The sequence below is a fragment of the Vidua macroura genome, chromosome 7 (genome assembly GCF_024509145.1).
Source record: "Vidua macroura isolate BioBank_ID:100142 chromosome 7, ASM2450914v1, whole genome shotgun sequence".
In the NCBI taxonomy this organism is placed as follows: domain Eukaryota; kingdom Metazoa; phylum Chordata; class Aves; order Passeriformes; family Viduidae; genus Vidua; species Vidua macroura.
Window position 1 is genome coordinate 28,485,926 of NC_071577.1, and position 19,247 is coordinate 28,505,172.

Below are 19,247 nucleotides of genomic sequence, written 5' to 3' on the forward strand. Positions count from 1 at the left end.
GGGAATTTCAGTACAAGTGCCCTTTTACTTTGAGTTTTCTTTGCAGATCTGCTAAGAACAGACTTGCAATAGCAGTTCTCTGAGGTTCCCCCACCCCTTCAATAATGATATTTGTGGAGTTCTTTGGAGAGCTGCTTAATACTGAAATAAAAGGACTTATCTGTCTTATACCCATAGGCAGACTCCCTGCTCTAAAGCTGATCATGAGGCTTCTGACATCACTATCCCACTGCATGCCGGGATGTCTCAGTGGAGCAGGAAGTCTGCAAATCTGGCTGCTCTTAAAGATTCGCCAGGTGGGTTGGAAATGCAAAAGTACACTTGAGCTGAAATGACCTCTGTAATTAGGCATTCAAACCATATATCAGAAAATCATAGTGTTTGAAGTTTTCATTCACATTTGAGGACTTGTTTGGGAGTCCTTGAAGTCCACCATCTTCATCCCCCTATTTTCTGCATTAGCTTAGCAACTTTTTTGTTGCATATTTCCCTTTTTTCGGTTTGTTCTTTTCCCATATAAATGTACTTTGAGAAGATCAGATTAGGCTTTTGGAGGTCAGAAATATTTATAAAGCAGCATCTTTCTCAGTCAAGCGTTAAGACGGATTATTTATAGATAAAGTCTTTAAAAATTGTAATGGGAGTTAAAGGCATGCATCTTCAGTTAAACTAACTGCAAGAGCTGGTGCGTGTGTCCTCTTGGAAACAAAAACAGGAAATCTCTGTGATACCTTATTTTATAAACAGTAATTAGGTAACAAAGTCTATTTGGTAAGTAATTAGTGATTACAAAATGATCAAAATAATCTGTAACAAATAAAGGTATAAAAACTAGAGAAAATGAAAATTATACTCTCAATGTAAACATAGGCATCTTTAAAAATGTGTTGACCTTAGGTTAAATGCCATCAGTACTGGCCAGAGCCATCAGGAAGCTCATCGTATGGGAATTTTCAGATTACCTGCCATTCAGAAGAAGGAAATCCTGCTTATGTCTTTCGAGAAATGACATTGACTAATCTGGAGGTAAAAATCTTAATATATTTTCATGTATTAATCTGCAGAATCCTTGGAAACTACCTATAACATATGTAGATTTTCTTTTCAACTTGGTGGCACATCCATGTAAATGGCACTGTTTATTTCTAGAACCCTCTAGAAATCTACTCATTGTCATGTACTTTCTTAGGAGAAATTCTGTCAATAGAATGGTAACAAACTTTTCATAAGCAAAAATATCACAAAGATTCATTTTCATAATCATATTAATTGGATCACATGAAGGATATATTATTTATCCAGAAGTTTTTATTGGTGACTTTCATAACCTTGTCAAAGGAAAAGAGTAATAAAAGAAGTTGAGAAACTTGTTATTCCCTTGATGTTTTCAGAACATGAGACATTAGAGCTGTTTCATCATCACACTGATGATGAAGAGTCTTTGTAGAGGCAAATAGTTCTTAATAATTCCATCTTGAACAATATGTGCAAGAAGAAGGAAGATAAATCCTGCTGAAAGATGAATCTGTAGTGGTGGCTACATGTTAACAAGGACCTTTTTGAAAATACATTGCATGATTTTCAGGGCATGTGTAGTTTTCAGAGCCTCCCCAGCCAGCATTTCAATGTCAGAAATGTTTGTAAATTAGTATCTGGAATTTAGTTCACAGTTATTTCTCGCTGCTTGAGTTACCGGTTAAGAAGCCAGTTTTATAGAGCTGCCTTTTAGTCAATTTGCAGTTAAAATTCCTGCCCTGTGTCCTCTTGAGACAATTGCTCATCTGCTATTAGCCGTGGAATCTCTGTAAATGATTCAGTGCCTAAAGGCTATTTAAAGTGCAGTAGCTCCTCTTTTGAAATTCGAGTCTGGTTGCCCGGGCTGTCCCCTCCCCTAACCAGAGGCCGATTGATTATATTTGAGATACCAGAGCAAGGGCCAGGAGGGAGTGGAAAACAAAGTCTTTGTGCCTTGTAGGTGTAGGAGGGTCATATCAAGCCAAAACACTGCTGCTGTTCACAAAAGGTCTGAAGGAAACCTTTTATGTCTGATCTCCCCTCCCTACTCCACTTCTGTCATTTGATCTTGTAAGATGTTATCTTGTTCTGTTAAATTTGGTTTGCTAAGAATATGACCACCTCTTGTACATCTAGTGTTCAGTTAGATTGCTGGTGTCCTTGAACTGCTTTGCTGTTAGGTGCTCTGTAATTTTTTTCACCTGTTGAAGATGTAAGCATTTGTGAATTCCCTTTTTTTCACTTTTAAGCAAAAAAAAAAAAAAAAAAGAAAAAGTAATTGTAAAATCCAGGATGACTGATGGTTAACACTAAGAAAGTAGTGCTAGTTGCCTGAAGCCACTTTGATTATGGGTACAAGCTGCTATGAATGTACTATTGACTTTTTTTATTACTATTTTTGGTGCTTTTTTAAAATGGGACTTGAATTACCCTTGATTGAATTTCATGTGTCTTATTAGAAAGAGGAAAGCCGCCACCTAACCCAAATCCAGTACATAGCATGGCCTGATCATGGGGTTCCTGATGATTCCAGCGACTTCCTCGATTTCGTGTGTCTTGTGCGAAAGAAGAGGGCTGGCAGAGAAGAACCTGTTGTTGTTCACTGCAGGTATCAAATTTCTTTCCAATTTTATTACATCACCAAAGTGAACTTTTTATCATCAAATAGCTGTTCTGTGCTTTGTTCTTGAAATAAATATTTAATATTATCTGCTTTGGGGATGACAGGAAAAATCAACCTTGAAATAAAATAAATATTTAATGTGGTAATCACATTTCAATAAGCAAGATTTTGAATAGCAACATGTGCTGTTCTGTTCAGGCATTTTGCTGGTATGTTTTGTTTTGTTTGCAATTTAAATGCTTGTGGTAACAATCTACATAATAATTAAGGGAAATGGCAAAAGATAACCATAAGGAATAGGTCCCTATTCTACAAATAGAATAGCTGTGTAAATGATCCATAGTGGAAAATGCAGGTGGTTTGTTAAAAGATCAATTAAAAGACATTTTCTCTCGAGTCTGCAGTCTTAGGATATGTGGTATTTTGATACTTACATTAAGATGAGACATTTTTCTCAACAATTTACCTTTGTTGTGAGTTAAAATAACTGTTGTTTAGATCTTTACATACACATGAAATGTTATCTTTCTTTTCCTTGTGCAATACTTTGTAATAGCATCTCCATTCCTGTAGTGAATTTCAAGATCTTAATAATTTTAAAATACCTGATTAGCAAACTAGAATAATACCAGTTGTTTTCAAATGAACATGTGCTATCACAGTTCTTGGGGAACAGTTCTGTGAATAATATTTGACCTCTCAATTCTGAATACTCCCCAGAGAGTCAGTGTTCCTGAGTCAGGCAATATAGCATTCTTTTCAGAGAGAAGCTGAGAAGTGTAAGGGATAAAATAAACTTAAAGCTTACAAGTAAACTAGGTATTTATTGAAGGAGATGAAAGAAAAAGAAAAATACACCTTGTGTATCAGAAATTGTATGTCATTAGTTCTGCTCTCAAGTTCTGTTTTATGCAGGTCAGGGTGAATCTTAGTGACTTAGGGAAAGTAGTACCAGAATGCCAGTGTCTTAACTGATACTGCTTCTCAGCTTCCATTATTGATATATTTTTGGTTAATATGGTTGTGAAAAGATGGTGAAAATGGCAGCCAAATATACCCTCTATGAGATAAACAGTGCAGAAACACTGGAACAGCATTGGAGAGTAGGAACAGTTTCATTCATCTCAAGGAGGCACCAGTTCAGCTCCAAACTGATAATTTCAATGTGTAATTGAAGCTTTATGAAAAATTTATGTTTCACAGAAGAAAAGAGATGGATTATCACAGTTGAACATAATTTACTTAATTGGCCCAACTTGGTGGCTGTTGGGAAGTATAACCAAATTCCAGCAGGGAGTCAAGCAGAAGGAGCCCAGGTGTTCCTCCATATGGTGCATTCACTCTATTTTTAACATCTCTTCAGTGTAATAGGACGGGGCATTAGTGCAACAAAATTTGTTTTCAGGACTAAGTCACCAGCTTTAGTGTGAAGAACACACGTAGCTAATAGAAAATTATTTTATTTTGTACAATAATAATAATTTAAAAATAAAATGGTCCAAACCCACAGAGATTATAACGCAACCAAGACCTTAAGGAGTTAGAAAGGTTTTTGTTATATTGAGCTGCATAAACCACTAGATTCTGATGTTTTATCATGTGGTTATTTTTATCTTTACAAGGTCGTACTAGTTTCGTTGAACAGTTTCTAATTCCTGTTCTAGGTGAGATGGGAACCACCCATCCTGTCCATGCCCTTCATGATTTTCATGCCCTGTCTCAGTATTCTACTCCATCACGCAGTGAATTCTTTTTCTAAGCTGAAGAGTCCTCTCCTACCTTATGTTTGTCATAGGGAAACTATCACATTTTCCATCGTGGTTGCCCTCTGAATCTTTTGAAATTGTAAAATGAGTCATTAGGTTCTTTGACAGTTCCTGTTTGTTTGTGCTTGGATTTGATAAAGCATTCTGCATTTAAGTTCTATATGTATAAATTCTAGAAATATAAATACTACTGAATCATTTTATATAACCAGCACATGTACATCTTGGCTTAAAATTCTTATGATATCACTGAAATGTAGAATAGCTTTAATGCCACCTCCTGGACAAAGAACTAAATAGTCGTTTAGCCAGACTTAATTTGAAGTAACTCCTTAAAATCAGAACAAGTAACTTTCAAAGTTACATTTCAGTAATGGTCAAACTGACACAATGTGTCCAGCATACACTCATGTTTTGTTATCCTCTAGATGTTAGTGTGGTTTGTAATAGGATCTTAACAAACATCTCTGTCAGTTCTGCTCAGGGGAATGGCTGGGTGAGGCAGTTCCTCTTCCAAGGAGTGGCAGTTCTGTACTGATGGGTTTTGCTCTATTCAGGCAGGACAGAGGCTGCTTCCAGACAGACAGAACCAGTCCAATCCCTGCCCCAGCAGTATGGGAGCCATAATGATCAACCCTGAGAATCCAGGAGAAGGAAGGTCTTTGAGTGTGAACTCCAGACACTTGATTTCATTTTCCACTTTGTGTTTTTGTTGCTGTTCCAGTGCTGGGATTGGACGCACAGGGGTTCTGATCACGATGGAGACAGCGATGTGTCTCATTGAGTGCAATCAGCCTGTTTATCCTCTAGATATTGTAAGAACCATGAGAGATCAAAGAGCCATGATGATCCAAACACCTGTGAGTATCATCCCTGCTGTTCTAGGTTGCAGAACAATAATTTCCTATGATCCAGTCATATTGGATGGATTTTTAATGTACTTGTTGATCATATTGTTGAGATTACCTTTACCCAGTGTAGCTGTAGCCTTGGCTCCAGGCAAAAATAAATTCTTAAGGCTATTGGAAAGGAGCAATTATTTATATTTGTACAGAAAAAACTTGGAAAAAAAGCATCAGCTGTTTCAGGGATATCTGGCGAATAATGACAAAAAGGGTCAAGTTTCAGCAGTGTAAAAATCACTCCGAGAAGAAAGCAGGAGCCTAATTCCAGGTGTTAAGAACGGGAGTAGTATAAAAGATAAACACAGAAAGAACCAAGACATGCAAGAAAAAACTTCAGTGATGAAGTTCAGTGATTTTATGTTGCCTTAGTTGTAATGGAAACAAGCCTCAATTATGCTCTATAATGACTGAAAGGGAAATTATCAAAGAAATAATATTTGTAAAAATAAGTTCAATTAAATCTCATGTGAGATGCATCAAAACAATCCTAAGTACACTTAGTCTAAGAATAGTAACTTACTAAAGGATTTTTTGGGGCTTTCCTGGTATTTGATATATTTTAAGATACCAGAATTTTTTGTGCACCTGTAATGTTCGGGTTTTGTGAGATAATTCATGTATTATATTTCAGACTTGTAAGAGTTTTAGAACAGATTTAGATTTACTTGTTTTTATATCAGTCAGGTATTGCTTATCTCTAAGAGTAGTTTGTTTTTGCATTTTCAGAAAGTACCTAAAAAGGGTGAAAAGGTTGAGTTGTGTTGTCTTTCAGAAAGAAAAAAAAAAAAAAACAACTTGGATTTTTTCAGAAAGAAAAAAAAAAAAAAACAACTTTGGATAGTTCCAGTTTTTGTGGTGGTTTTTTTGTTTTTGTTTTTTTTTGTTGTTGTTTTGTTTTTGTTTTGGTTTTTTTTTTTTGAAAGAGGAATCATGAGTAATGGGTGTAGTTTTACTCATAGTACACAGCATTTAGAGAGAAAGCATCTTGAAAGAGAAAAGGTACTAGATCCAATCACAATTACTTGAAGGTAGTTACTGCAGTAATTTTCATGTCCCTGCTGCTGTTCCTCTAATAAAATTTGAATAAAATTTTTTGTTCTTCAGAGCGTATTAAGGCTGACAAAAAGTATGTGTCTCCATTTCTAGCTCATCAGCCATTCAGTGCTGCTGAATTAATGTTCCAGTACTCATGTTTCACTAAAAAGTTGTTGTATTCAGGTAGCACAGGAAGGATAAGAAAGATAATGATACATGAAAAATCGCAAAGGATAGCTCTTGCTGTTTGTGACAGTTCTTCAGGATGGATAGCTGTCTAACATATGTAGAGGGGGAGAAAGTGTTATTAGTAAAGGTAGGAGTTGCAGTGGTGAGGGTTCTAACTGCATTTTTTCACAGTATGTGCTCAATATAATCTGGTCTCCTCATTTTTCTTAGAAAACAAAATTTCAAGATTCAGTGCAAAGCAGGTGTTTAGTGCATCAGAGCAAGAAGGTCTAATAAAGGAGTTGGGTGGTTCTTTTAAGGTCTCGTGACCATCAGCCGTTCCCGTTCCTCCTCTGCCCAAGGAGCTGGGTTCGTGTGTGCCGAGGGGTTCGCTCGCTGTCCGCGGGGGGGCGCTGTGCACGGCCAGCTCCGCCGCCCTCGGGGCGCGCTGGGGACAAACGCGGATTTTACACCAGTGAGAGAAATGAAATGTTTCAGATACACGGGACAGGACAGCAAATAATGGCTCTAGTGCTAGATATGGTCATATGTTAATCTCTTAAGATCTGACATCACTAACTGCTGCATAGAGAGGGCTGTTCCACAACACTGACAGTGCAGGTGTGCTGGAGGTCTAACCAGCATAAACACATTGTACAGGATGCAGTGTGAGTTGTGGAGCTTTGCATTTATTTGTTTGTTTTCATTATACTGTAATTTGATTACTGTCAGGTTTTTAAACTGCTATTTGAATAAAACAAACTGTTAGTCACCTCTGTGTACGCAGGTGCCTTGAACAGTTAAACATTATATAATGATAAGAAACAGGAGGTCTGGGTTTTTAAAACATGAAACATTTCTTTTAAATCAGATTCTGACAGGGAGGTGCCACTAACATGCCTGAGTTAATGTAAGTATGAAAAAGTGCTTTGAAACTATGGCTTCTAAATCCAAGGGCATGGAAACCTCAGGTCAGTGAAATTTCAGCAAGGAAATAAAGAGCAGAAAATTACTAAATAGGTGATGTTGTAATAATAATACTGGGGATTTGGGTATGACTTTCGGTATATATTTCAAAGTGCCATTCATCCTATTCTTCTGTTGAGAAACAAAATGCTCTCATCCAAAGTTCCTTTTGTATTATGTTTCCGTTTCCTAAACTAACTTTGAAACACAGTTCTTGGTCTGTCAATAAAATGGGGTGGGGAAATCTTAGAGGCCTTTTCTGTTTCCAAATGACATTTTTCAATTACATTTCTTTTCAATTTACTAAATCTACTTTCCTTTTCAGAGTCAGTACAGATTTGTATGTGAAGCTATTTTGAAGGTGTATGAAGAAGGATTTATTAAACCTTTACAAGCATCACTGCATAAGTAAAGAGCAAAAACCCTATGATATCAATTGAGGAGTCCTGTCCTCTATAATGAACTGGCAACATTCTTTGTGCCATAATACTGCTTGCAGGAAATGATAGTGAAGTACAGCAAAGAATTGACAAAGGACTTTGAAAACTTCAGCACTGTTGCACTTTACGTTGAAACAAAATCAGTCTCTGAAACTCTTCTAACCTTCATCTGTTTGAAGACTTTATTTTCGTGATTTGCTCCGAAACCATAAACTGAAAGAACTAATTGTGTTCAGGGTAATCTACGATATTTCATTGTAGTGCCATATACTGCGCTTCTGGTTGAATTGCTACAAACAAGGCTTGGAATTATTTCACTCTGTTTTACACCCATGTCTCTTAAAATGAAAAACAAATGAAAAAATACACTAAGCCATGGTCTTTTTCCAGTGCTAGGTTTATTTACTATGTACAGACTCTCACAGTTTTGTTTTTTACAACATTAGCAATATTGCCAATACTAGATAGATACACACTGCCTACTGATGCAGCACACTTTGTCCTACACCCTTAGTAGAGACCAGCTGGTTGTTAGAGGAGAGCTGGTGTCTGTTAACCCAGCAGTAGCTGCATAATGCCCACTTACCAGCATCTTGTACAAAATAATAACAATAAAAACTTTAAAAAACCAACATATAAATAAACAGCATTTCTTTGGCACAGCTTGTGTGTCATACACTGGTGTATTCTGATTTGTGTGACTTCAGAGTATGTGATGGGAACTAGTGCATGCATTATGTCTTAACCCCTTAAGTGCCTTCAGACTTACAGCGTACATCCAGTGAAAGGCACTCATGATTCCATGGGGGTGGTGTTGTCCTGTCATATTTATCTTAATGGATTCAGATTTTTTAAATGGCCCTTGGTGCTTGGAATATGTTACCACAAGGGGTCATGGAAATACCATTCCCTCTTTTGTTATACAAGTACCTGTGTGCTACTCTCTGTAGCAAAAGCACCTCTGCCAACTTAATGAATGAGCATTTTATGCTGCTGTGCTGTAATTATATCAAAAATCTGACACATTCCTTCACTCTTCCAACTAGTAACTTACTAGCATCTTACTACGAAATGCTGGTAGGTCATTAGAAGCTGATACCTGGTTTTATCCTTTTATTGAGAATAGCTGTTTTACTCGATTAGACATAACTCTTTAATAGCACTGATAATTAAGTTGAACTTACAATCAGATGTGATTTAATTCCATTACCTTCTAACTAACTTGTTAAGTCCTCATAGTTGATTTCAAGCCATGTTCGTACAGGTCTGCCTTTTATTTTCTTTTATTTGTTTGGAGGAGAGAAGGGAGGAGAACACTATGAAGTTATGCCAGAACGTAATTTTAATTTCATAATGACCCCAGTCGCCTTCTGTTATGCTTGTGCAAAATTGTTCTAGTTGGTATGGGTTGCTTATTTAAGTAGGTAGAAGATTTGTAAGAAATGTCTGTCTGATACAGTATCTGAACTCATTTGAAAGATGCATAAGTGTCCCCATTTTTTAATATTTTTCTAGTATAGGAGAAACCAAGTCAGAAGCAAGGTACCCAGTGTAATATACTGTAAGAAAAAAAAACAGTCACTTATTTGACTGCCCTGTGACAGCATAACTTTGTGCCCTCTATTTAAAAGTTCTAATTTATTGTATTGGTTTCCTGAAGATGTTTATCCATTAAATTTTGTTGTAAGCTATATATATAGCATAGAATTAAAATGCAAAGTTCTACGCTAAATAATTTTTAACTATTGAAGAATTATATTGTATAATATACTTTGTTTTATGGACATTTGAAACAGATCAGCTATGAACTATTAAATGAAAAGGGATTCAGGAAACATGAAATCCTGGCTTATGACTTAGTAATGAACGAGAACTACAATGCCAAATGGAAGATAGAGTTTTAAATATTTTTAGAAAACAAAATAATATTAGGAGGGCTGTGGCCCTGTTACTTATATTTCTAGATTTGATGCTTAAGTCAATGTTATCCTTCAGTGAAAAATAAATTTTACAAGAATCTCTGGATCTGAACTGAACTGAAAAAGAGTAATATGGTAGCTTTAATCTCAGTTATATTTTAAGCCATTTGCAACAAATAAAAATTCTTTTTTATGATGCTTTAACTTCCATATGATAAGGTTATTAGCTGAGTTGCTGGCTAGTTAAAAAGTTATATTGAACTCATCACTTAACATCCAAAAAGTAAAATAATTCATCCATTATACTGAAAGAAATTTTGTTCATAGTTAAGTTGTAAACAAAAATAGCATTTGCCCTGTTATTTTGAGGAAAATCAGAAATGGAGGTTATAGCAGCATTATATAACATTGGTATGTCACATATTTAAATATTCTTATGTAAAATTGCCATAGCAGTTCGAGTTCAAAAGTCCCATTTATACCACAATTTAGTGTGGGAAATGTATTGGTCATCTGTCATCACTGTTTTGATTAAAGACACAGACAAGAATAATAGGTCTCTTCAGCATTTTCCTCTGCACTGACTTGTAGTTTATTAACTAGCTGCACTGGGGAAAAAAATTGAAACAAAGTAACTATTCTTAATTGGCCATCAGCAACTCAGTGGCTTTTGGCTTCTCCAAAGCCAGGATGAAGGTAACCAAAAACTGCTTGGGAAAGAGAATAGCACTGAAGCCTTTCTGCACCGTAAATCAGTAATTTAAATTTTTCTACCTGTTGTGGTATAAATGGCCTTTAAAATATTTTTATATGGCCAAAAAAAGCAAAACTGCTTAATATTTTACTTTGGGTTATGAAGATCTGTATCATCCTTAAGAGTTTTTTAAAGAAGTTTTTGTATGTTTCATGCTGTACAAAACATGAATGTATCTTTCAGACATAATGACTTATAGACCTATATGTGATTGGTGTTATGACTGTTGGATTTTATGAATAATTATTTTCATACCATTTGATTAGGAAAAATGTTGGGTGGGTGTGGGAAAGAGTATGTTTCTAACACTTCCATGATACAAATCCAGTTAAAGAGAAAAAAAAAAAAAAGTAGTTTTCATTGTAAATAAGAGCAATATTATGACAATTTTGTGCCAATGTAAAATGTTAAGATTTTTGTTTTTACTTTTAGGTTCAGATTGAAAACTACCACTACCATCTCTTGTTTAAAATGGATTTGAAGGGGTTTTTTTAGTAGGAAGACATAGGGCTGTAGTGGGGGCGTTGAGTGTTTTTTGGGAGCATTTTTTGGTTTTGCTAAATATGAAATAAGATACAGGTATTGTTCAATAAACCACCCATAGACTGTCAGCCAGTCCACTTGAGAAATACTGCATTAGAAATCCCAGGTAATTCAAGGCTGAAAATTTCATTTATCCTGAATTTGGAAGCATTGGTATTTTCAATCACTTGTAGGTATTACACAGTAAAATACTGCTTTTATGCATTTTATTTTTATCTATTCTCTCCCAGTTATGAAAAAGAGAACACCTGGGGTTTTTTCTCACTAGATTTAATGCTAGCTGACATTTCTTCCACGTTTCTCTGTTAAATCTCAAAAGCTTATATGCCATATAGGTAAAGCAATAACACTTCTAGAATATCTGATTACAGTCTGGCACACCATCTAGTGAAGAAAGGGTGGGAAAGCAGTTGGGACATTAAGGAAAATGAGGAGGTTGTTATGGAACTTGTGTAGCTGGCAACTTTCTGTGGAGACCTTCCAAAAAGCTTCATGGTACCTGTGGAAGGGCCAAAATGCAGCAGATGTGCTGCAGTTGCACTGCCCAGGGAAATGGGACGAAGGGAAGGTCTGGCATGGAGATGTTGGAGCTCCAGGTATGCTGTGGAGCTGAATTATGTGATATTTTTATGCTTATGCAGTGTGTGTGCAGGTGTGTGGGTGATGTTTGGTGGCTCAGGGAATCAGCATGAGCATGAAAAGCTCTACAGATCCACCAATTTCCAAGCAAAAGGAGGTTGTCCAGTACATATGCTGTTATTTTGATTGTAGAGCCACAAGCAGGGAATCAGCAAGCCCCTCAGCCCTGAGGATAAAAGGAGTGATTTGGTTGCGGTCCAGATGAATATTTTGCATATTTGGACTTCCACCAAGTTGAAGAATGGCGTCCTCTAATATCAGTTGCAGTCTTTTTGTAGCTCACGTTTCAGGTACCCAGTTGGCTGGGTTGGGTGTATTTGCCAATTTTAGTGCACCCATCTTTCGTCTTGAGACTGAAAAAGTTCTTTTCCATTGCTACTTCTAGTGCTAGGATCCAGTATTAAGATCTGGTAAAAACATACTCATTGATTACCTGTGGATCTTGCATGAATATGCAGAGATTTATGATTAGTGGTGATTGGGAAGCTGTTAGAAGGAGGAAATGGTTTGTTTCAGTGTAACTGTTCTGTCTGGTCTCTGTTATCCCACTGCACTTAGTCACTCATTTGTTTAGAAGTCTGCAAAGAAGGCCAGTTCCTTTTCACTGAATTTTACCTCTATGCTTGTTATTCCCACAGGTGTGGGAAGTCCCTTTTCATAGGCCTTCTCCTGCTACAGGTTTTGATCTGGTGCATAAGCTGTAAGTTCTGGCTATTGGCTTTGGCATGTTTGCTCATTGAAATCTCAATGGTAAAAAGGAGAGATTAATGACTTTCTTTTAAAAAAAGCTGAACTATTCAATTTTAAAATTCAGACATTTTGATTAGTAGCCTCATTTTTAAAAAGCCACTAAAATATCTGATTATAGTCTGCTGTAGCAAGAACGGTGGTTCACAGACTGGCTGGCAGCTTGTTGGTTGTGGTATTTCATATTTAGCAAGCTTACACGTTTTAAAGGATAATTTTTTTCAAAGTGTTTTGATGTTTGAATAGTAGCACTTTATCTCATGCTTACTACTGACTGAACTATTGGACAAAATAAATTGGGTTTGGAGAGAGATGCTTAATGGGTTTCTGTACAGAGATTATTTGGATTACACCCTGGTACAAATGCTTTCTGTTGTTCCAACCATTTCTTGTTGATTGTTCATGTGTTTCTGAGGGATTTTCAGAAAATAGATATTAATAAGATAATTCTATCATCTCAATTTTCCTGTCTTAATATGAATATGAAGCCTGCATTTGGGGAAAAAAACAAAAAAGGAAAAATAAGGTTCAAATAGAAACTTACATGGTACTTGTAAATTTATGTGATCTCTCTCAGCTAGCTGCAAATTAGCTATGTTTACTGTAAATGTTTCTGCTAAGCATTATTTTTAACATTAGATCAATTACCTGGAAATCAGTATTCTTTTTTTTTTTTTTTTACTTAACTTATTTGAATTTTGATAACTAAAGATAATGCACAACAAAGTTTAAGGAAGTTGTCACTCTTTTGCACCTAGGCCAGGGGCCTGAGAAATGAGTGAAAGGGTTAAACAGTTTACGTTAAGCTGTTTTGTTCTTTAACTAGAATATATCCACAAGGACTAGACTATAAATGATCCAGTGCAATTATCTCAGTACATTGGGGCACCACAATAACAACCCATAATAATCTTACAGGAAAATTAAGGTAAGAGAGTGAAGGTTTTATCTTATCCAGTGTATCCAGATTTGTTTTCCATTTGGTTTGCTTCATTTACCAGTGATCCCATTTTAACCAGTCAATTTGGCAGGGCTGTTTGTGTAAGAGTTTGGGTTTTTTTCTGTAACAGGTGCTATACAACATGTAAATACAAAGGGAAGAGTATCATTTAGATTGTTATTAACAATCAGATGGTGGCAATATTTTTGCCAGTTACTTCTGGTAATTAATTTGCATTTCCAGCTGTGGATTTCAGTTGTCAAATTTCATCTCAGTTTCATACTGCTGAATGATGGACTGCAAGTGTGGAGTAAATCATCTCAGAGTTGAACAGCTCTTGCATTGTTTAGACTAACTCTTGTGTATCTTTATTAATACTGGGGGGATGCAAAGGCTCTTCCCATAAGTAGATTTCTGCTTATAAATTTGTTTAAAAGCACATGAGGGGGAGGGAAAAAAACAAACCAACAACCTAAATGCACCATCTTGGCTGAGCAGCCAGGGCGGTTGATGGAAAATGATGGAAACTTGAAATTGGTCAACACTGGACAATGTGAAAATAAATTCAGCTTTTGTCACTGCAGCTACTGTATGCTTTAAAGGGCCTTATGTATTTGTCCTCATTTTGATAAAATTCTTGCCATTAAAATTATACACTAACTTCTACTGAAAACCAGCAGTTCCCAGGATAAATATGCTAATTAACATTTAACAAGTCTTGTTTTAGTCTTAAGTAAAATTTCATTCTATTATGTGAAAAAATGCTGTTATGCATATTTTGTGGATATATTTAATTTCAGTTGACAAATAGTTGTCTAGGTACAGACTTGAAAATATATATATAGTTTACTTGTGGATCTTAATTGTTTAATTGCAAAATAAAGATGTGCTTTAGTAATTTAAAGTTTAATTTTTTTTTCCGATTTTCTTGCTACTGTACACATGGTTTTGCTGTGCCACATTTATATGTGTCTGGTGCCAGATAATGTTCACCTTGTATTTTCCTTCTTGACATTGTATGACATAAATACACCCCTATGGATTGTGCATTAGAAGAGGTTGCAAATTATCAGGAATTAAGTTGCTTGGTTAAAGCATCAGCCCAAGTTTTTGCCTGAAAATATATAAATACTGCAAGATTTGCTCTAATGGAATAATAACTTCTAAATTACCTTTTATACAGTGAACGTATTGGAGATGGTATTCAGAAGTGACAATCTGATCAAAAAGCTAGGGGTATGATGAACACTGATGTGAAGAACAAAAATTCCAAATGGAAGCTTGTGATGAAGTATTTGCTGCCAAAAAGTGACGGGATGTTGAAAACAAAAGCAGGTAACGATAATGAAAGGGCTTAGGAGGCAAGACAAAATTCTCAGGAGGGATGAGTGTCTGAGCCCCCCATATGTTCTTAATTCCACTGAAAAATACAGGACTTTAAAGTGAGGACAGGGTGTTTGGATTTGAAGTACAAAAATATAAACTAGTGGGAAAGCACTTTAAGGAGATAAACAGGTGTAAGAAGAGGCTTTTCAATAGATTTGTTTAAACTGGAATAGGAAGACTGGATATAAGACAAGTGACGAGTTACACAGTTGAATGTGTACTGTACATACTTGGACTGTATCTGAGTAGCAAACAGCGAGGAAGGAGTAGACTGCAATTACAGGAAGAGTAGCAAGAGGCTGGTGTGAAGTAGAAATTGCAAAAATGAGCAACTAAGCTTTTTTGTCACTGTAGCTACAGGAAGAACATAATCTTTGTGCCAACATGGGAGCTTGTGAATGACTGAGTGGAAAGAAGCTCAATTTGAGGAATAGTTGAAGATGGTTAGAACATTTAGGGACAGCGTCCAAGTATCAGGGAATTACCCACAATTTGTTGTTATAGGAGAATGTGAATTGGTGTAGACTTAATAGCCAGGAGACTCCCATTTACTTAGCAGATCTCCACTACAAACTAAGCATCTTTGATATGCAAGCCTTTGGTTAGTTCATCTGAGAATTCATCAGATATCTGCAAATCCTCAAGATAAATTATTTTTCCACATTAAATATAGTAAGATTTTGTATGGTTTCTTTGGGAACTTTATTGCAAGCTCCTACAGGTATTTCATGACAGGCTACTGAGAGCAAGCAAAGTCCCTGTTCCGCTGATAAAAAGTAAATATCTAAATTTCCCCCCATTTTGTAATTCACCTTACTGAATAAATAAACAGGGCACATGAATGTGAATCTCACCTTTCCTCAAAGCTCGCCCTGCTCCTCCCAGCGGCAGGAGAGTGGTTGTCAACGTGTTACTTCATCAGCAAATAATGGGCAATTACGTGTCAGCCTTTTTAATTTTCCCCCTATTTCAGTAAACAAGGGAACTCGATGTATATTCAGGCAGTGGAGCTGAGGTATTAATGTGGGTTTCATTTTGCCAGTTCCACTGCCTGGCAGGGACTGACCGGGTGTCAGCCCGCGATTCAGAGCGGAGCGTGAACGTTGTGTTATCTTTAGCCGAAGTATCTGCTTTCCCAGGCTACTGGATAGGCTGGATTCCCAGTTATCCTGGGATTTTGAGGGTGTCGGGAGCTCCTTTACTCCGAGCTTTGTCACTTTTAGCTGGCATTACGCACGGAAAGTTTAATATTGCTTTTCCTCAAATACTGACTTGGACACAAATATTTATGTAATAAAAAAAGCACAGTAAAGTGCACCCCTCTGTAATTGCTGCCGAGGAGCGGGGCTGGAGTGACACGTGAGAAAAGCGATGGAAGCGCGGGGCACCGGCACAGGCTGCGCGTCTGCATTTCAACTTTAAAATGCAAACTGCATTTTGTAGTCGCAGCCTTATTTCAGTGTATAAATATTAACAGTGCTCGTTTGTAGACGGCTCTGCTTAATTTAATACACTGCTACCGCTGCTCTTTCAGGCACTGTTTCAAGATAAGATTTTCTTACAAATTTTATGGTTCAAATGCGCATTTGCCTAAAGGTTCCAGTCACCGCTGGGCAGCCGAGGGCTGGTCACATTCCTGGCCAAACCACCGAGGGGAAACCTCCACGCCACATTAGCAAAAACTCCAGAACTTTTGGGAAATAGCCTGAGACGCGTCCCGAAGGCTCAATCCCCAGGGGTGCGCCATCCCCGGGGCCGCCCCATCGCCCCCGCTCCCCGCCGCGGCTCCTCGGGCCGCTCCAGGCCCCGCGCTGCCGCCCCCCCGGGGAGCACGTGGTCGGCGCCGCGCCCCCCCCCCTACCCCCCGCGGCGGCCCCTCCGCCGGGCGAAACCACCTGGCACGGGAGGGGGGGCACCCCTTCTCCACCAGGCCCCGCCCCGTTAAAGGGGCGATGGGCTCCCGGCGCGGCGGGCAGCAGAGCGTTCCTTCTCCCGTCTGACTGCCGCCTTCCCTTCCCGCTGCCCTCCGCCTTCATCTCCGCCCCGCCACCGAGCAGGAGAGCGCGGCCAGGGGAGCCGCCAGGTGAGTGAGAGCGGGGGGAGGAAATGGCCGGCGCGTCGCTGCCCGTTTAAGGGCCTCCCACGTCGCTCCGCCATGTCCGGCGGCCCGGCCCCTCCTGGGGCTCCCTCACCGCCCCCCGCCCGCCCCCGGGGCCTGGAGGAGCCGCCGCGGGGACGCTCCCGCCGCCCTGCAGGTGAGCCCGGCAGGTGGGGCCGGAGCCGCGGGGCCGGGGCGTTATATAAGGGCAGGGGCGCCGCGGGCGGGGGTCGGAGCGGGCGGGGAAGGCGGCCGGGCAAGGCGGTCGGCCCTCGGGCTCGGGGCTGAGTCCCCGCACAGCTCCGGGTGTGCGACGGGAAGCGCCGTGCCCGAGGGGCGCTCGCCGCTCCTGCCAGAGGCATTCGTGCACGGAAAGCTGGGAGCGCGGCTCTGAGGCGGGAAGGGTCGCTTATCGCTTGTTTTCGATGGGAGAGGTGGAGCGCGTGAGCCAGCAAAGGAGCCGGTGGTATGTAGTGCTGAGTTGCCTCCAGCTGCGGAGGTTCACCGTCTCGGAGAAGCGCGCGGTGGCGTTTGTATCATTGAAAGATTGCAGAGAACAGTAGGTGATCTGCGCGGTCGCTGTTTTTTTCCTTAAACGTAGTTTCCTGTATTCCCAAAAAGTTATCCAGCCGTCTTCAAAGTTCTAAGCTGGGTTTTTTTCAAAGGCTTTCACAGCCAAAGACTGTGGGTGTTTAAATAAAAGTGAAACTCTGATTCTTGGCGTTTCTTTATCAAAGTCTAGGATTTTCTAAGAACTTTATTGCAGGCTTTTTTTTTTTCCCTGGTGGGGTTTGAGATTGGTTGGTTTGTTTGTTTTGTTTTTAGGGTTTTTCTTCTGTAGAAAAACTCCACCCTGTTCATTTTCTCTGTTGGATTTTGTAGCAGAGATGCTGAGCTTTTTCCGCCGCACGCTGGGACGCCGGTCCATGCGTAAGCATGCCGAGAAGGAAAGGCTGAGAGAGGCCCAAAGGGCTGCAACCCACATCCCTGCAGCTGGGGACGCCAAATCCATCATCACCTGCAGAGTGGCGCTGCTGGACGGGACAGATGTCAGCGTGGACTTACCGGTATGAGCGATCCAAGTGTGTTTTTGAAATACACTTGGTTTGTGTTATTTTGATGTGGATTGGTGTTTGCAAGTTAGGTAAAGATATTGCTCTTTGCTGTTAGCAGTCGACCCTGTGCCTTGATGTCCACTAAGTTACTGCTCATAAAAAGGTTTTGAAGGAATAGGTAACTGGCATTCACTGAAATTCGAGAGTGTTTTGCTAGATGTCATCATGCCTTACGCACTGACCACTTTCTGATGTTTTAATGCAATTGTTGTGCCAAAGCATAACTTAGAGAGGATAACCTGTTTGGTGAATTGGGTTTTCTTTTTGGTGAGCTATCTGTCTTGACAAAGAAGGTGAATCTCTTGGTGTAACTTGTTGAAGAGGAGGGCTGAGCAGAAGTACCAGCATGAATTTCTGTGTGGGTTGGGTTTGGTCTGGTTTTATGTCAGAGATGAACATAGTTTTTAACACTAACTTGAGAGGGGAGGGGAAGAGGAAAAATTTGCTTCCTTCCCCTCCTCAGGGCAGATTATATAGTAGGGATTGTCTCATGGCATGGTGCTTTATTCAGAGTGAGGTGTTAGCCACTGTTTTACATTTCTAAAGCTTCCTTAATATGCACGTGCCTGTTCTGCTTGCCTAATTATATACCTGGTTTTGGCCCACAGGATGAGCAGTGGCACCAGCAGTGATGTGCTCTGTTTATCCATTACCATGTGTTATAGTTGTCAGTGACTTGTTTTAAGCTCAGGAGCTGAGCATTAGGAAGTTGGGAAGGTGTGGATCTGTGAGACCTGACTAGTTGCAGAGGATTTTGGCTGCAATCACAGTTGTGCTAGTGTTGGAACTGCTGACTAGAAGGAAAAGCCATTTCAAGACTGGCTGCTCCACACAGCTCTTTCTTCCCTTTGTTTTTTTAATCGGAGTGTTTAGGTAGTGCAAGGAAGTCAGCTTGATTGAGCAGTGTTGTTGACATAGCAGAAATAACTCTTGTGATATCCTGAACTCCTAATAATCTAGAGTCAGAGAAACCCTTTGGCATCTTTATTTGCAAAATGACTGTACAGATAGGCGTTTATAGAGGGTGGTAAAATCAATTTGTAAATCTCTGAAGCAATGTAGCAATGTAGCGAATATATCCAGTGCTACTTAGTGCCTCGGATGTTTGGTTTGAGGCCAGGAATGCCCACAAACACTTCATAGCAAGAGTTAACACTTAAAAAGTACTCAAGTTTAAATTGGTGTCTC

At 39.0% G+C, this 19,247-nt stretch overlaps 2 protein-coding genes across 13 annotated transcripts in view; both read left to right on the forward strand.

Moving 5' to 3' along the window:
* PTPN4 (protein tyrosine phosphatase non-receptor type 4) overlaps positions 1 to 14,364 on the forward strand; it is a 108,955-nt gene extending 94,591 nt beyond the window's left edge. For 2 of the 4 annotated variants that reach the window (XM_053981766.1, XM_053981765.1), the window contains 4 exons: positions 898 to 1,026; positions 2,475 to 2,623; positions 5,129 to 5,264; positions 7,804 to 14,364. In XM_053981766.1, the coding sequence (XP_053837741.1) occupies positions 898 to 1,026; positions 2,475 to 2,623; positions 5,129 to 5,264; positions 7,804 to 7,890 (501 nt within the window). In that variant the 3' untranslated portion in view covers positions 7,891 to 14,364. Of the gene's footprint in view, positions 1 to 177; positions 297 to 897; positions 1,027 to 2,474; positions 2,624 to 5,128; positions 5,265 to 7,383; positions 7,423 to 7,803 lie in introns of those variants that run through there. The other 2 variants (XM_053981767.1, XR_008437811.1) reach the window with 2 other exon arrangements.
* A 2,394-nt stretch (positions 14,365 to 16,758) lies between these two features.
* The window catches only part of EPB41L5 (erythrocyte membrane protein band 4.1 like 5), a 54,854-nt gene continuing 52,365 nt past the window's right edge, over positions 16,759 to 19,247 (forward strand). For 3 of the 9 annotated variants that reach the window (XM_053982455.1, XM_053982459.1, XM_053982461.1), the window contains exons 1-2: positions 16,759 to 16,929; positions 17,827 to 18,011. In XM_053982455.1, the coding sequence (XP_053838430.1) occupies positions 17,832 to 18,011 (180 nt within the window). In that variant the 5' untranslated portion in view covers positions 16,759 to 16,929; positions 17,827 to 17,831. Of the gene's footprint in view, positions 16,930 to 17,001; positions 17,102 to 17,221; positions 17,411 to 17,826; positions 18,012 to 19,247 lie in introns of those variants that run through there. The other 6 variants (XR_008437878.1, XR_008437879.1, XM_053982454.1 and 3 more) reach the window with 4 other exon arrangements.